Genomic DNA, 17,481 nt, shown 5'->3' on the forward strand with positions numbered 1-17,481 from the left:
GGAGAACACCCGGGGCTCGGGATTTAGATTACTGGGGCTTTCTGTATTGTAGACCTCCGGCTGTACTGAGCACAGGGCGTCGCTGATCTCGGACAATTGTCCGGCTCTCCGATCCCTGATGTGCGGGCGGTGTTAACCCCTCAGTGGCTGAGCGCAGAAGGAATTGTAGCTTCTCCCCGGGAAGATGTGGGCGGCTCTGAGAAGAGCCTTTGTGTTGTGAGGACGAGGCAGCATTAACCCCCAAAGCCGTAGAGAGTGCGGCCCTGGCGCTTGAGCGCGTAGACCACGTCCATGGCGGTGACGGTCTTCCTCTTGGCGTGCTCGGTGTAGGTGACGGCGTCCCGGATGACGTTCTCCAGGAAGACTTTCAGCACCCCGCGGGTCTCCTCTTAGATGAGGCCGGAGATGCGCTTGACGCCTCCCCTGCGAGCTAGACGGCGGATGGCAGGCTTGGTGATGCCCTGGATGTTATCACGGAGCACCTTCCTGTGCCGCTTGGCGCCGCCTTTCCCGAGCCCTTTCCCTCCTTTACCGCGACCAGACATCTTCTAGGTCTGAGCAGAAAGCAGTGACTGCTCAGCCCAGAGCCCTCCTTTAAACGGAGCATGGGCGGACCTGGAGGAGAACTGCACGGAGAGGCTGGGGGCGGGGCTGTTCCTGAACACCAGGCCCCGCCCTCCCGCTCTGATTGGCTGAGCTCAGAAGTGCTGGAGGTTTTCATTTTCAAGACTGTAAATTACATTATATTAAAGCCTCTATAATATATTATCAACCTCCACATTATATTACAGCCTCCATACTACCAGCCTCTGCATTACAGCCTCCATATTATATTACCAGCCTCTACATTACAGTATAGCCTCCACATTACTTTACTGCCTCCATGTTACATTACCGACCTCCACATTATATTACAGCCTCCATATTACCGGCCTCTACATTACATTACAGCCTCCATACTACCAACCTCCACATAATATTACCAGCCAACACATTACATCACAGCCTCTATTTTACATTACAGCCTCCATTTTGTATTATCAATCTCAACATTATATTACAGCCTTCATATTTTCAGCCTCTACATTACATTATAGCCTCCATATTATATTACAGCCTCCATGTTACATTACTGGCCTCCACATTATATTACCGTCATATACATTACATCACAGCATAAACATTATGTTACAGCCTCCATATTACATCACAGCCTCCACATTATATAACTAGCCTCTACATTACAGCCTCCATACTACATCACAGCCTCAACATTATATTACAGCCTTCATATTACCAGCCTCTGCATCACATTACAGCCTCCAAATTATAATACAGCCTCCATATTACATTACCGGCCTGCACATTATATTACAGCCTCCACATTATATTACTAGCCTCAACATTACCAGCCTCTGCATTACATTACAGACTTCAAATTATATTAGCCTCCATATTACATTACCGCCTCCACATTGACAGCCTCCATATTACCAGCCTGCAAATTACATTATATCCTCCGCATTATAGTAAAGCCTCTATATTATATTATCAACCTCCACATTATATTACAGTCTTCATACTACCAGCCTCTGCATTACATTACAGCCTCCATATTATATTACCGGCCTCCACATTATATTACAGCCTTCATATTTACAGCCTCCACATTACATTACCAGTACTCCCCTTATCCTCCCCAGTGCCCAATCACCACTCCCCTCATTAATAGCAGATCACACTTCCGTCATTTTCCTCACTGGCTGACCACTACTCCCCTCATCATCCTCAATACCATATAACTACTTCCTTCATACTTAGTGCCCGATCACTGCTCCCCTTATACGCTGCAGCTGAGCTCTGCTCCCGCTATGAATGGCTGCGCATCAGCGAGCTGTGCGGCTGCTCAGTGCAGGGCGGGAGGACGAGGCTCTGCTCCTACGGGCACAGGCCCTGAGCTCTGCTCCTATTGGCTGGGAGAGCTCAGGAGCTCATTTGAATTTCCCGCCTATAGTTCCCAACTGCAAATGAGCTGCTGATCTACAGGAGGAGCCGGTCTTGTGAGCTGTACCCGTGTCATAAGCCACGCCCAGCGCCGCTCATTGGCTTCTCCACGAGTCTTGTCTCCGGTGGAGGCTTCTAATCCACCCAATGAGCGGCGCTGGGGGCGGAGCAGCAGCTTATAAAGGCGGCAGGCGGCGGCTCCTCCGTATCACACACATCAGAGTCTGTACAGAGAAGAGAACGATGTCTGGACGCGGAAACAAGGAGGCAAAGTGCGGGCTAAGGCCAAGACCCGCTCATCCCGGGCAGGGCTCCAGTTCCCGGTCGGCCGTGTGCACAGGCTCCTCCGCAAGGGCAACTACGCCCAGAGGGTGGGCGCCGGCGCTCCCGTCTACTTGGCCGCTGTGCTCGAGTATCTCACCGCCGAGATCCTGGAGCTGGCCGGCAATGCCGCCCGCGACAACAAGAAGACCCGCATCATCCCCCGTCACCTGCAGCTGGCCGTGCGCAACGACGAGGAGCTCAACAAGCTGCTGGGCGGAGTCACCATCGCCCAGGGAGGCGTCCTGCCCAACATCCAGGCCGTGCTGCTGCCCAAGAAGACCGAGAGCAGCAAGCCGGCCAAGAGCAAGTGAGCCCGGCTCTGCCCCAAACCAAAGGCTCTTCTAAGAGCCGCCCACATGGTCTGTACGACTGAGCTGGCGATGCCGCTGATCTCCGCTGTGGAGGCGTCACACAGGGGCACTTACCGCTCCTGACATGCGGCGAGAACATTGCTGCTGTAGAGGGTTCGCCCCCCTGTGTGTAATGGACTGCTCCTTCACGGCCGCTGAATTCTAACCGGACTGTAATTGAGCGGGAATTTCAAAAGCCAGAGATCAGCCAATCACTGTAGAGCACTTGTTCTATAGCTCCGCCCCTTCTCCAGTCTCTGCGCTGGTGTCCAGGGATAGAGCGCACGGCGGGGCTCACATCCATCCATTAGCAGATCACTACTCCCCTCATTCTCCTCACTGGCTGACCACTACTCCCCTAATCATCCTCAATACCATATAACTACTTCACTCATTCTCCTCATTGACCAACTTCTCTCTGGCCGATCATTACTCCCCCCATCCTCAGTGTCCAATCACTACTCCCCCCATCCTTCTCTCTGGCCGATCACTACTCCCCTCATCCTCCCGATCTGTGGTCTATAACGAGGGAATAATCCGCCTCGGACATGAGGCTTCCATGTATTCACACAATGCGGCAGCTCCGTCCTAGAGAAGGTGGGGGCTCTGAGAAGAGCGGGGGGCGGAGCAGCGGGAAGGGAGGGGCTCACATTCATCTAAGTCGATGGGCGGAGCAGCAGGAGGGGAGGGGCTCACATCCATTCATTCAGGTGGGCGGAACAGCAGGAGGGGCGGGGCTTACATCCATCCATTTAGATGAGCCGGGGGCGGAGCTTGTCCATGCCCGCTGAATTCTTAACAAACGATGATTGAGCGGGAATTTCAAAAGCCATGGCACTATAGCCCCGCCCCCATAGCCTACTCAGTATTAACCCGTCAGTGGCCGCCTTCTCCCGCTCCACGCCGGAGAGCAGTCCGGTATTCACTGTTCGGAGAAGAGCGGCTCCATCGCTGCGCTGGTGTCCAGGGATAGAGCGCACGACCCCTCCATGCCAGCAGAGGGCGGTGCGCAGTGAGGGGCGGGGCGGGTATCAGCCGAGCAGAGAGGCCCTGATAGACTGAGGAGAGATGTGAGCCGAGCCCCGCCCCTCTGTTTGCTCCGCCCCCGGCTCAGCTGGATGGATGTGAGGCTGCCAATTGGGAGAAGTGGAGACCCCACGTGACCCTCTCCTCCAGTAGATCGGCGCGCAGTCAGCAGCAGCTCATTTGCATGGCCCGTGTATAAATACCGCTGCGGTGGGAGGAGGAGAACAGACGAGATTGTGTCTTCAGTCAGAATGCCCGAGCCCGCCAAGTCCGCCCCAGCGCCCAAGAAGGGCTCCAAGAAAGCCGTCACCAAGGTTCAGAAGAAGGACGGCAAGAAGCGGAGGAAGAGCAGGAAGGAGAGCTATGCCATCTACGTCTACAAGGTGCTGAAGCAGGTGCACCCCGACACCGGCATCTCCTCCAAGGCCATGGGCATCATGAACTCCTTCGTCAACGACATCTTCGAGCGCATCGCAGGGGAAGCCTCCCGCCTGGCTCACTACAACAAGCGCTCCACCATCACCTCCCGGGAGATCCAGACCGCCGTGCGCCTGCTGCTGCCCGGAGAGCTGGCCAAGCACGCCGTCTCCGAGGGCACCAAGGCCGTCACCAAGTACACCAGCGCCAAGTGAGCGCCCCCCGCTCTCCGGACCCAAAGGCTCTTCTCAGAGCCCCCACCCTGTCTCCAGCGGAGCTGCTCCCGCGTCTCCCCGTTCTCACAGTGGCTGCGGTTTCCTCACTGTCAGCTAGATGAGATGCGGTACCGCTAGTGGAAGTTACAATACAAGCTATCCTGCTCCGTGCCCATTCACTACTCCCATCATCCTCCTCCATGCCCATTCACTACTCCCATCATCCTCCTCCATGCCCATTCACTACTCCCATCCTCCTCCTCCTCCATGCCCATTCACTGCTCCCATCATCCTCCTCCATGCCCATTCACTACTCCCATCATCCTCCTCCATGCCCATTCACTGCTCCCATCCTCCTCCTCCATGCCCATTCACTGCTCCCATCATCCTCCTCCATGCCCATTCACTGCTCCCATCATCCTCCTCCATGCCCATTCACTACTCCCATCCTTCTCAGTGTGGCGCTCCCGGGGGACAGGCTGTGCGGCCGCTCAGGACAGGAGGACGAGGCTCCGCTCCTACGGGCACATAACGGCTGAGGGGTCCAGAGCTCTGCTCCTATTGGCTGGGAGAGCTCAGGATCTCGTCGCTCATTTGAATTTCCCGCCTATAGTTGAGCTGCTGATCTACAGGAGGAGCCGGTCATGTGACCCGTACCAGCGCCTCTCATTGGCGTCCCGGTCTCTGCAGCTCCGGGACGGATTAACCCCTCAGTCTCCGAGCACAGCTGGTCTTGTGGCTGCGGGGGCAGGAGCGGTGGAGAACACCCGGGGCTCGGGATTTACATTACTGGGGCTTTCTGTATTGTAGAGCTCCGGCTGTACTGAGCACAGGGCGCCGCTGATCTCGGACAATTGTCCGGCTCTCCGCCCCCTGATGTGCGGGCGGTGTTAACCCCTCAGTGGCTGAGCGCAGAAGGAATTGTAGCTTCTCCCCGGGAAGATGTGGGCGGCTCTGAGAAGAGCCTTTGTGCTGTGAGGACGGAGGCAGCATTAACCCCCGAAGCCGTAGAGAGTGCGGCCCTGGCGCTTGAGCGCGTAGGCCACGTCCATGGCGGTGACGGTCTTCCTCTTGGCGTGCTCGGTGTAGGTGACGGCGTCCCGGATGACGTTCTCCAGGAAGACTTTCAGCACCCCGCGAGTCTCCTCATAGATGAGGCCGGAGATGCGCTTGACGCCTCCCCTGCGAGCTAGACGGCGGATGGCAGGCTTGGTGATGCCCTGGATGTTATCACGGAGCACCTTCCTGTGCCGCTTGGCGCCGCCTTTCCCGAGCCCTTTGCCTCCTTTACCGCGACCAGACATCTTCTAGGTGTGAGCAGAAAGCAGTGACTGCTCAGCCCAGAGCCCTCCTTTATATGGAGCATGGGCGGACCTGGAGGAGAACTGCACGGAGAGGCTGGGGGCGGGGCTGTTCCTGAACTCCAGGCCCCACCCTCCCGCTGTGATTGGCTGAGCTCAGAAGTGCTGGTGGCTTTCATTTTCCAGCCCCCGTATTACCAGCCTGTAAATTACATTATATTAAAGATTAAAGCCTCTATAATATATTATCAACCTCAACATTATAGCCTCCGCATTTTATTACAGCCTCCACATTACATTACAACCTTCATATTACCGGCCTCTGCATTACATTACAGCCTCAATATTACATTACCCGCCTCCACATTATATTACTGCTCCCTATTACCAGCCTCTACATTACAGTCTCCATATTACATTACCAGCCTCCATATTATAAGCCTCTACATTACATTTCAGCCTTCATACTACCAGCCTCCACAGTACATTACAGCCTCCACATTATATTACAACCTCCATACTACTAGCCTCCACATTACATTGCAGCTTCTAAATTACATTTCAGCCTCCATTTTATATTATCAACCTCAGCATTATATTGCAGCCTTCATATTTTCAGTCTCTACATTACATTATAGCCTCCACATCATATTACCAGCCTCCACATTAGATTACAGCCTCCATGTTACATTTCCAGCCTTTGTATTACCGGCCTCTACATTACAGTCTCCATGTTACATTACCGGCCTCCACATTATATTACAGACTTCATATGATCAGCCTCTACATTACATCACAGCCTAAACATTATGTTACAGCATCCATATTTTCAGCCTCCATATTGCTAGCCTCTACATTACATTACAGTCTCTATACTACCAGCCTCCACATTACATCACAGCCTCCACATTATGTTACAGCCTCCATATTACCGCCTCCATTTAAAATTACCGGCCTCCGTGTTATATTACAGCCTCCGTATTAATGGCCTCTACATTACAGTCTACTTGTTACATTACCAGCCTCGAGATTATATTACACCTCTACATGATATTACAGACTCTACATTATATAACAGCCTCTATATTACCGGCCTCCACATTATATTACAACCTCTACATTACATTTCAAGCGTCCACATTATATTACAGCCTTTACATTATATTATAGCCTCCACATTATATTACAGCCTTTACATTATATTACAGCCTCCACATTATATTACAGCCTCCACATTATATTACAGTCTCCACATTATATTACAGCCTTTACATTATATTACAGCCTCCACATTATATTACAGCCTCCACATTATATTACAACCTCTACATTACATTTCAAGCGTCCACATTATATTACAGCCTTTACATTATATTACAGCCTCCACATTATATTACAGCCTTTACATTATATTACAGCCTCCACATTATATTACAGCCTCCACATTATATTACAGCCTTTACATTATATTACAGCCTTTACATTATATTACAGCCTCCACATTATATTACAGCCTTTACATTATATTACAGCCTCCACATTATATTACAGCCTCCACATTACATTACAGCCTTTACATTATATTACAGCCTCCACATTATATTACAGCCTCCACATTATATTGCAGCCTACAGATTTCAGCCTCCACACTATAGTACAGCCTCCATATTACCAGCCGGTCCTCATTAAGGTCATACTGGAGGGGGGGGGGGGGGTAGAAGCATCACCAGCTCCATATGCAACAACTTCCGTCTATAATGAGTAGCTTTCTCCAGCCTCCCTCTGAAGACACCACCCGGCTCCAGCAGCAGGACCTCCAGCAGAACCTGACCCAGCAGGCGGTGACAGACTTGGTCCTGAGGGATCCAGGCCTGGGTCATGTTAATGACCGTGAGCTTGTCCACATTGGCTGTGGACAGGCGGCTGCGCTTGTCTGTAGAGATGTCGCGAACATAACATTTTCCATTCGCGAACGGCCATTGACTTCAATAGGCAGGCGAATTTTAAACCCCACAGGGACTCTTTCTGGCCGCAATAGTGATGGAAAAGTTGTTTCAAGGGACCTGGACTGTGGCATGCCGGAGGGCAGGGCCGCCATCAGGGGGTACAGCCGATACCAGTAAGGGGCCCCGACCTCGGGGGGGCCAGGCCAGTTCCAATTTAATACTTTTATTGTTTTGTGTCTGCAGGGGGGCAATTGATTGTTCCTGGCCCCGTTGCCCGACCCCCCCCCCCCCCCCCCGCTCCGCTGATTCGGCCGCCGCATTGCTGTGTTACTACAACCTAACCTGCGGACGGTATTCCGGCTGCATTCCCCTTTGAAAGGCTTTGGAGCCGCTGCGCAGAGGAACGTAGCTGCGCAGCGGCAGGTGACGTCAGACGCTGTGCCTGTCGCTGCCTGCTGCTGCCCCACGCCGGGACGCCGCCGGCATTCAGATTAGCGCGGCGGGAACTTGAACTTCTGTTCTTGCAGTGCGGTCTGTGGTCACTGGTCTCGTCTGACTGGTCTGTCTGGCCTCTGGCTAGTGGCTGGGAGTGGGAGCCTGGGGCGGACTGCCTGGCCCTGGTGGTAAACTAATCAAATCTGGACTGGAAAAAATAATTTGTGGAGGTAACTTGTGGCCTGTGGTGGTCTGGAAGCCTGCCCAGCTGCCCCAGTGCCCTCACCCCCTCCTCCATCACACACATGATCTTGGACGGACCCCCCTAATAATTCATTAGGTCCAGATAATATAATTATCACAGGCAGAGAAAGACAGTTTTATAAAACATCACAGGAACCCCAAAACATGCAATAACCCCAAAACATATCCTCGGGAACCGGGGGATCTGGGTGACCACATGTCCAAAATTCCCCCAGATCCGTTCAGTAGTATGGAAGATATAGTGTAATGCAGATTCCGCAGAACATATACAGGCTATATCTAACATAATCACTGTATAATGTGTCCCCTGTTCTATAGTTTACAACTACTGCCCGATGTCTCTGGGCACCAAATACCGGCGAGATGGCACCGTGTAGAAAAGTCCGAACCGTGTCTGTGAGTTAAAAATGGCCGCCATCCATTGTTCTCACCGTGTGCTCCATCCATTGTTCTCACCGTGTGCTCCATCCATTGTTCTCACCATGTGCTCCATCCATTGTTCTCACCGTGTGCTCCATCCATCCATCCATTGTTCTCACCGTGTGCTCCATCCATGGTTCTCACCGTGTGCTCCATCCATTGTTCTCACCATGTGCTCCATCCATTGTTCTCACCGTGTGCTCCATCCATTGTTCTCACCATGTGCTCCATCCATTGTTCTCACCATGTCCATTGTTCTCACCATGTGCTCCATCCATTGTTCTCGCCGTGTGCTCCATCCATTGTTCTCACCATGTGCTCCAGCCATTGTTCTCACCATGTCCATTGTTCTCACCATGTGCTCCATCCATTGTTCTCACCATGTCCATTGTTCTCACCATGTGCTCCATCCATTGTTCTCGCCGTGTGCTCCATCCATTGTTCTCGCCGTGTGCTCAATCCATTGTTCTCGCCGTGTGCTCAATCCATTGTTCTCGCCGTGTGCTCCATCCATTGTTCTCGCCGTGTGCTCCATCCATTGTTCTCGCCGTGTGCTCCATCCATTGTTCCCACCGTGTGCTTCATCCATTGTTCTCACCGTGTGCTCCATCCATTGTTCTTACCGTGTGCTCCATCCACTGTTCTCACCGTGTGCTCCATCCACTGTTCTCACCGTGTGCTCCATCCATTGTTCTCACCGTGTGCTCCATCCATTGTTCTCACCGTGTGCTCCATCCATCCATCCATTGTTCTCACCGTGTGCTCCATCCATGGTTCTCACCGTGTGCTCCATCCATTGTTCTCACCATGTGCTCCATCCATTGTTCTCACCGTGTGCTCCATCCATTGTTCTCATCGTGTGCTCCATCCATTGTTCTCACCATGTGCTCCATCCATTGTTCTCACCGTGTGCTCCATCCACTGTTCTCACCATGTGCTCCATCCATTGTTCTCACCGTGTGCTCCATCCATTGTTCTCATCGTGTGCTCCATCCATTGTTCTCACCATGTGCTCCATCCATTGTTCTCACCGTGTGCTCCATCCACTGTTCTCACCATGTGCTCCATCCATTGTTCTCACCGTGTGCTCCATCCATTGTTCTCACCGTGTGCTCCATCCATTGTTCTCGCCATGTGCTCCATCCATTGTTCTCACCGTGTGCTCCATCCATTGTACTCACCGTGTGCTCCATCCATTGTTCCCTTTCGTCCTTACAGCAGCACAAGTGGGGTATTTGCCCCTGTGAAACTGGTCAGGACAGGCGGAATTTTTATTGAACAAAAAATTTCTGCCTAAGTATCCTAATTAGTAAATAACTAATTAAGCCCCTGCCCCATATAACCCGTCCCCTAACTGGACGGGGTTGCTTTTTATTGTCCTGTGGACTCCAGGACAGGCTAGACTCCTTACTGGAGTCTCCCATTGTTATACTTGTAGTATTATAATATTATAATGTTTAATTCTGCCTTCTCTTATCTTCTAGGAGCGGTGTCCAAAATTCCCCCAGATCCGTTCAGTAGTATGGAAGATATAGTGTAATGCAGATTCCGCAGAACATATACAGGCTATATCTAACATAATCACTGTATAATGTGTCCCCTGTTCTATAGTTTACAACTACTGCCCGATGTCTCTGGGCACCAAATACCGGCGAGATGGCACCGTGTAGAAAAGTCCGAACCGTGTCTGTGAGTTAAAAATGGCCGCCATCCATTGTTCTCACCGTGTGCTCCATCCATTGTTCTCACCGTGTGCTCCATCCATTGTTCTCACCATGTGCTCCATCCATTGTTCTCACCGTGTGCTCCATCCATCCATCCATTGTTCTCACCGTGTGCTCCATCCATGGTTCTCACCGTGTGCTCCATCCATTGTTCTCACCATGTGCTCCATCCATTGTTCTCACCGTGTGCTCCATCCATTGTTCTCACCATGTGCTCCATCCATTGTTCTCACCATGTCCATTGTTCTCACCATGTGCTCCATCCATTGTTCTCGCCGTGTGCTCCATCCATTGTTCTCACCATGTGCTCCAGCCATTGTTCTCACCATGTCCATTGTTCTCACCATGTCCATTGTTCTCACCATGTGCTCCATCCATTGTTCTCACCATGTCCATTGTTCTCACCATGTGCTCCATCCATTGTTCTCGCCGTGTGCTCCATCCATTGTTCTCGCCGTGTGCTCAATCCATTGTTCTCGCCGTGTGCTCAATCCATTGTTCTCGCCGTGTGCTCAATCCATTGTTCTCGCCGTGTGCTCCATCCATTGTTCTCGCCGTGTGCTCCATCCATTGTTCTCGCCGTGTGCTCCATCCATTGTTCCCACCGTGTGCTTCATCCATTGTTCTCACCGTGTGCTCCATCCATTGTTCTTACCGTGTGCTCCATCCACTGTTCTCACCGTGTGCTCCATCCACTGTTCTCACCGTGTGCTCCATCCATTGTTCTCACCGTGTGCTCCATCCATTGTTCTCACCGTGTGCTCCATCCATCCATCCATTGTTCTCACCGTGTGCTCCATCCATGGTTCTCACCGTGTGCTCCATCCATTGTTCTCACCATGTGCTCCATCCATTGTTCTCACCGTGTGCTCCATCCATTGTTCTCATCGTGTGCTCCATCCATTGTTCTCACCATGTGCTCCATCCATTGTTCTCACCGTGTGCTCCATCCACTGTTCTCACCATGTGCTCCATCCATTGTTCTCACCGTGTGCTCCATCCATTGTTCTCATCGTGTGCTCCATCCATTGTTCTCACCATGTGCTCCATCCATTGTTCTCACCGTGTGCTCCATCCACTGTTCTCACCATGTGCTCCATCCATTGTTCTCACCGTGTGCTCCATCCATTGTTCTCACCGTGTGCTCCATCCATTGTTCTCGCCATGTGCTCCATCCACTGTTCTCACCATGTGCTCCATCCATTGTTCTCACCGTGTGCTCCATCCATTGTACTCACCGTGTGCTCCATCCATTGTTCCCTTTCGTCCTTACAGCAGCACAAGTGGGGTATTTGCCCCTGTGAAACTGGTCAGGACAGGCGGAATTTTTATTGAACAAAAAATTTCTGCCTAAGTATCCTAATTAGTAAATAACTAATTAAGCCCCTGCCCCATATAACCCGTCCCCTAACTGGACGGGGTTGCTTTTTTATTGTCCTGTGGACTCCAGGACAGGCTAGACTCCTTACTGGAGTCTCCCATTGTTATACTTGTAGTATTATAATATTATAATGTTTAATTCTGCCTTCTCTTATCTTCTAGGAGCGGTGTCCTGCCCTCTCCTGCCTCAGGTGGAGGACTTCTGGGCCCATCTACTCTTCCAGGCATCGTTGGATTATATTCCAGTCACAGTGCCATGCTTTCTTACCTCGGCTGTGGATCTTCAGAAGCAGTCGCTTCCGCGCTCCTCCGTCGTCTCGCAAGAACCGGAAGTGCGTCATTGACGTCAATTCCGGTCCCCGGCTCCGTCCTCAAGCGCTGTCTTCAGCGCTTCTCTTGTATAAAGTCTTCTTAGGTCGATGCCCTCAGGTAGGACAAGGGGACCTAACTGGGGGAAATGGAGAGTTTATATTATTTTAATTAAGGTTGCAATTTTAAGTCTGGAGACCCACCCCCAGGGTGGGAGAGTGGCTATAGCTCCTCCCCCTTGCACTATTTAAGGCACCTGTGTGAGGCAGGTCAGTGTTGCTCTCAGTTTTCTGAGCTCGACTGACATCTGCTGTTTGGTTACTCCTGCGCTCAGGAAGTTCCTTGAAGTCACCTTGCTTTTTCTTTCTAAGATGGCATTGCCACCTCATGGTAAGGTACTGCTCTCTTTTTAGAGCCATTCTTGGGTCCAAATTCTTATCCTGTTGTCTGTTTCTTAGGCAAATCCACTCAGAAGCAGAAACATCTCGCCTGCTCCAGCTGCAGCACCCCGTTGCCGGATTCGTACGGATTCCACCGATGCCCAGCACCCATGTCTGAAGACGTCATCTCCATTGAGGATAATTCTTCCTCTTTCCGGCCGAAAAAAAACAAAACACTGTTACGCTCCATCAGGTCGAGGGACCATGATGTTGAGCAAGGGGAAGCTCCACAGTCCACCTCTAGGGGGCCAAGGGCCCTTAAAGTGGACGACTCTTTAAAGAAATTAATGGCAACCGAGCAGAAACACCCGGAGAAAGGTCCAGTATTAACAAAGAGATTTAAACTAATGTTCCCTCTACAGGATGCGGATTCCTTAGTTTGGGTTCCACCTCCAAAGGTGGATATGGCCATATCGAAGCTCTCCAAAAGAACCCTAGTCCCCTCAGACGACGGCAGCAACCTAAAGGACCCCCTAGACAGACGAGCAGAGTGCACGCTTAGACGCAACTACTCGGCTGCCTCCGCCTCTGCCTCGGTTGCTATAGCGTGCTGTGAAGTTTCAGAGTTTATCCGTGCGCGCACTCTCAGAGTCCAATCAGGCTTGGATTCTGGGGTTGCCCGGGACGACATCCTGGATCAATTTAAGACTCTCTTACTGGGGATTGATTTCCTATCAGATTCCTCCCAACAACAATCAAAATTAGCGGCCAAGTCTATGGCGCTTTCCTCAGCCAGCAGGCGCCCACTCTGGTTAAAACCATGGGCGGCGGACAATACGTCCAGGTTTAACCTTTGCTCCCTTCCCTATGAACCAGGTAGATTGTTCGGTTCTGAATTAGATTCTCTCATGGAGAACTTAGCGGACAAGAAAGGTAAATCCCTCCCCCAGCAGTCCTTTCGGGGTCGAGGGAGAGGTAGAGGAGGAGGAAGATTTCAGGGGGGAGATAGAACCCAGAGGCGTTCTGAAGGTAGTAAGAGAAGTAGGGGTCGCGGTCGTGGAAACCGCAGGGCTGATCTATGACTCCCTACAGCCCGTCAATTCCCCTTCCCCACTCCCCGGTGCTCCAGAGGAAGGACCAGTTTCCAGTCCCCCAGTCGGTGGACGTTTGAGTTTATTCAAAAGTTTTTGGATGCAAAAAATTCCGGACCCTTGGGTGCTACAGGTGATAGCATCGGGGTACACAATAGATTTAATTTCCCTTCCTCGGGACAAGTTCGTCCTGACAATCCTGGAAGACTCGGTTCTCCAGTATATATGCAAAGGAGCATTAGAGGAGGTTCATCCTCGCGAATGGCGGCAGGGGGTTTATTCTCCCATCTTTCTGGTACCAAAACCATCAGGAGACTGGCAGATGATCATCGATTTACGTTACTTAAAGGGTTTCTACCACCAGATGTGGTCCTATTTAGCTGACTGACACTAGCGATGTCCATAACAGTGTTCTTACTTAAAAACGTACTTTTATAGATATGCTAATGAGCCCCTAGGTGCTATGTGGGCGTCATTAGCACCTAGAGGGCTCCGTCCACCAACCATTTCAGCCGCCCATCGCGTCCTCCAGCCCGCCCCGCTCCTGTTGATTGACTTGAAACTTCTCAGTATCTCGTACCAATTCCCGCGCCTGCGCCGTGCGCTTCTGTATTCTCCCGGCGCCGGCTTCCTCACTGCGCCTGCGCCAACTACGTTACAGTGAGGAAGCCGGCACCAGGAGCGCGGCATTCACTCACTGCGCCTGCGCCGAATACAGAAGCGCACGGCGCAGGCACAGGAATTGGTACGAGATACTGAGATGTTTTTAAGTCAATCAACAGGAGCGGGGCGGGCTGGAGGGACGCGATGGGCGGCTGAAATGGTTAGTGGACGGAGCCCTCTAGGTGCTAATGACGCCCACATAGCACCTAGGGGCTCATTAGCATATCTATAAAAGTACGTTTTTAAGGTGAACGGCAGCAGACAGATGATAAGCAGAGTTGAGCGAACACCTGGATGTTTGGGTTCGAGAAGTTCGGCTGAACTTCCCGGAAATGTTCGGGTTCGGGATCCGAACCCGATCTGAACTTAGTCCCGAACCCGAACCCCATTGAAGTCAATGGGGACCCAAACTTTTCGGCACTAAAAAGGCTGTAAAACAGCCCAGGAAAGAGCTAGAGGGCTGCAAAAGGCAGCAACATGTAGGTAAATCCCCTGCAAACAAATGTGGATAGGGAAATGAATAAAAATAAAGAGAGAGAGGTCCCATAGCAGAGAATCAGGCTTCACGTCACCCAACATTGGAACAGTCCATTGTCAGATATTTAGGCCCAGCACCCAGGCAGAGGAGAGAGGTCCCGTAACAGAGGATCTGGCTTCATGTCAGCAGAGAATCAGTCTTCATGTCATAGCAGAGAATCAGGCTTCACGTCACCCACCACTGTAACAGTCCATTGGCATATATTTAGGCCCCGGCACCCAGGCAGAGGAGAGAGGTCCCGTAACAGAGAATCTGGCTTCATGTCAGCAGAGAATCAGTCTGCATGTCATAGCAGAGAATCAGTCTTCACGTCACCCAACATTGGAACAGTCCATTGGCATATATTTAGGCCCCGGCACCCAGACAGAGGAGAGGTTCATTCAACTTTGGGTAGCCTCGCAATATAATGGTAAATTGAAAATAAAAATAGGATTGAATGAGGAAGTGCCCTGGAGTACAATAATATATGGGTAAGGGGAGGTAGTTAATGTCTAATCTGCACAAGGGACGGACAGGTCCTGTGGGATCCAGGCCTGGTTCATTTTCATGAACGTCAGCTTGTCCACATTGGCTGTAGACAGGCGGCTGCGTTTGTCTGTAATGACGCCCCCTGCCGTGCTGAATACACGTTCAGACAAAACGCTGGCCGCCGGGCAGCACCTCCAAGGCATAAAAGGCTAGCTCTGGCCACGTGGACAATTTAGAGACCCAGAAGTTGAATGGGGCCGAACCATCAGTCAGTACGTGGAGGGGTGTGCACACGTACTGTTCCACCATGTTAGTGAAATGTTGCCTCCTGCTAACACGTTGCGTATCAGGTGGTGGTGCAGTTAGCTGTGGCGTGTTGACAAAACTTTTCCACATCTCTGCCATGCTAACCCTGCCCTCAGAGGAGCTGGCCGTGACACAGCTGCCTTGGCGACCTCTTGCTCCTCCTCTGCCTTGGCCTTGGGCTTCCACTTGTTCCCCTGTGACATTTGGGAATGCTCTCAGTAGCGCGTCTACCAACGTGCGCTTGTACTCGCGCATCTTCCTATCACGCTCCAGTGCAGGAAGTAAGGTGGGCACATTGTCTTTGTACCGTGGATCCAGCAGGGTGGCAACCCAGTAGTCCGCACACGTTAAAATGTGGGCAACTCTGCTGTCGTTGCTCAGGCACTGCAGCATGTAGTCGCTCATGTGTGCCAGGCTGCCCAGGGGTAAGGACAAGCTGTCCTCTGTGGGAGGCGTATCGTCATCGTCCTGCGTGTCCCCCCAGCCACGGACCAGTGATGGGCCCGAGCTGCGTTGGGTGCCACCCTGCTGTGACCATGCTTCATCCTCATCCTCCTCCACCTCCTCCTCATCCTCGTCCTCCAGTAGTGGGCCCTGGCTGGCCACATTTGTACCTGGCCTCTGCTGTTGCCAAAAACCTCCCTCTGAGTCACTTCGAAGAGACTGGCCTGAAAGTGCTAAAAATGACCCCTCTTCCTCCTCCTCCTCCTCCTCCTCCTCCTCCTGGGCCACCTCCTCTTCCATCATCGCCCTAAGTGTTTTCTCAAGGAGACATAGAAGTGGTATTGTAACACTAGTGGGATAGAAGAATTGCAGGGGTGGCGCTCAATGGGAGCTGTATGCCAGAAGCAGCGGTATCGCGGCAGGGACCACACAAACCTGCCGCACTGAAAAGGTAATCAAGTGTATTGGAGATACTGCGCTGAAGGACAAGTTTTTTAGAGATCAATGTTATTTTGCAGGTATTTGCAGCTGGGTGCAGGCTGGCATGCGAAGATGTGTCACTATACAGGTGTTTTTAGCTGGTTAAAAAACCGCTTACCTGTAGTGAAGACTTCAATTGGCGTGCTTTTGTCTGCGTCCCTGTAGGTTCGGTATGGAGGCTTTTTTCCCTTTTATTTTTTGTATTCTTTGGTGCTTTGTCGCTTCGGTTATTGGTTGGTGTTTTCTTTCTTTATCTTTTTCTTTGTTGTCTTAACGGAGCTTTGGGTCAGGATAGGGTAATCCAGCTGCAGGATGGATCGGCTTGCTACCTCGTGTCTCGGCCGGAGGCACGCTGCAGCCGCAGGTGGAGGTGTGTAGGGGAGTGGTTGGCGCTCACTTGGAGTTGGTTAGTGACGTCACTAAAGCGGTCAAGCATTGACCGACAGGTGCAGGTATCCTTCTCCAACGCGTTTCGAACAGGCGCTGTTCTTCCTCAGGGAGTGTTGCCTGGCTGTTTGTGCACCCTTTTTATAGGTATTTCTCCAGAGCTTTAACCTCTTCCCTGCCAATCCTGCAAGCATTCAGTGTCATTTCCTTATTCAAAGGCGAACAGTTCTAGCTCTGCATTTAATCCATTTGGTATTAGGCTGTCCATATTAAATATCCATTTGGATTCCTTTTTTGACATCTCCTTGATGTAATCCCCCCCCCCTCTTATTTGGTGGTATTATTTCGACCCCACAAAAATGGCATCCAGCAAAGTTTCCCCCATGCTTTATACTGTAGTGACGCGATAATGGATGTCCGTCATATTTTCTGGTTATGTTGTATCCATGTTCTCCTATTCTTTTCTTTAGGGTTCTCTTGGTGCGGCCCACGTAGATTTTATTGGAGGGGCAGGTTAAGGTGTAGATGACTCCTTTACTATTGCAGGTGATGAGGTGTTTTATGATGTGTTTATGGGATCCCTCTGAGTTGCTGATTTCTGTTATTATT

General features: G+C 51.4%; 4 protein-coding genes and 1 pseudogene across 4 annotated transcripts in view; 3 read left to right on the forward strand and 2 right to left on the reverse strand.

Moving 5' to 3' along the window:
- Nucleotides 1-233: 233 nt before the first annotated feature.
- On the reverse strand, nt 234-545 carry LOC122922386 (annotated as a pseudogene).
- Nucleotides 546-605: 60 nt separating this feature from the next.
- LOC122922388 (histone H2A type 1-like) lies at nt 606-2,648 on the forward strand. Its single transcript, XM_044272979.1, has 2 exons — nt 606-731; nt 2,226-2,648. The coding sequence occupies exons 1-2, from the start codon at nt 606-608 to the stop codon at nt 2,637-2,639; spliced, it is 540 nt and encodes a 179-aa protein (XP_044128914.1). The 3' UTR covers nt 2,640-2,648.
- Nucleotides 2,649-3,831: 1,183 nt separating this feature from the next.
- On the forward strand, nt 3,832-4,374 carry LOC122922387 (histone H2B 1.1). Its single transcript, XM_044272978.1, has one exon. It carries the CDS (start codon nt 3,956-3,958, stop codon nt 4,334-4,336), a length of 381 nt encoding a protein of 126 aa, XP_044128913.1. The 5' UTR covers nt 3,832-3,955; the 3' UTR covers nt 4,337-4,374.
- Nucleotides 4,375-5,100: 726 nt separating this feature from the next.
- On the reverse strand, nt 5,101-5,640 carry LOC122922385 (histone H4-like). The gene has a single exon (XM_044272977.1). The coding sequence runs from the start codon at nt 5,638-5,640 to the stop codon at nt 5,329-5,331; it is 312 nt and encodes a 103-aa protein (XP_044128912.1). The 3' UTR covers nt 5,101-5,328.
- A 1,754-nt stretch (nt 5,641-7,394) lies between these two features.
- The window catches only part of WDR97 (WD repeat domain 97), a gene marked incomplete at its 3' end in the record, with an annotated part of 117,746 nt that continues 107,659 nt past the window's right edge, over nt 7,395-17,481 (forward strand). Inside the window, exons 1-3 of the mRNA XM_044272980.1 lie at nt 7,395-7,527; nt 11,969-12,138; nt 12,918-13,428. Coding sequence (XP_044128915.1) covers nt 7,395-7,527; nt 11,969-12,138; nt 12,918-13,428 — 814 coding nt within the window. The remainder of the gene's footprint in view (nt 7,528-11,968; nt 12,139-12,917; nt 13,429-17,481) is intronic.

Source organism: Bufo gargarizans, unplaced genomic scaffold (genome assembly GCF_014858855.1).
Source record: "Bufo gargarizans isolate SCDJY-AF-19 unplaced genomic scaffold, ASM1485885v1 fragScaff_scaffold_318_pilon, whole genome shotgun sequence".
Lineage (NCBI taxonomy): Eukaryota > Metazoa > Chordata > Amphibia > Anura > Bufonidae > Bufo > Bufo gargarizans.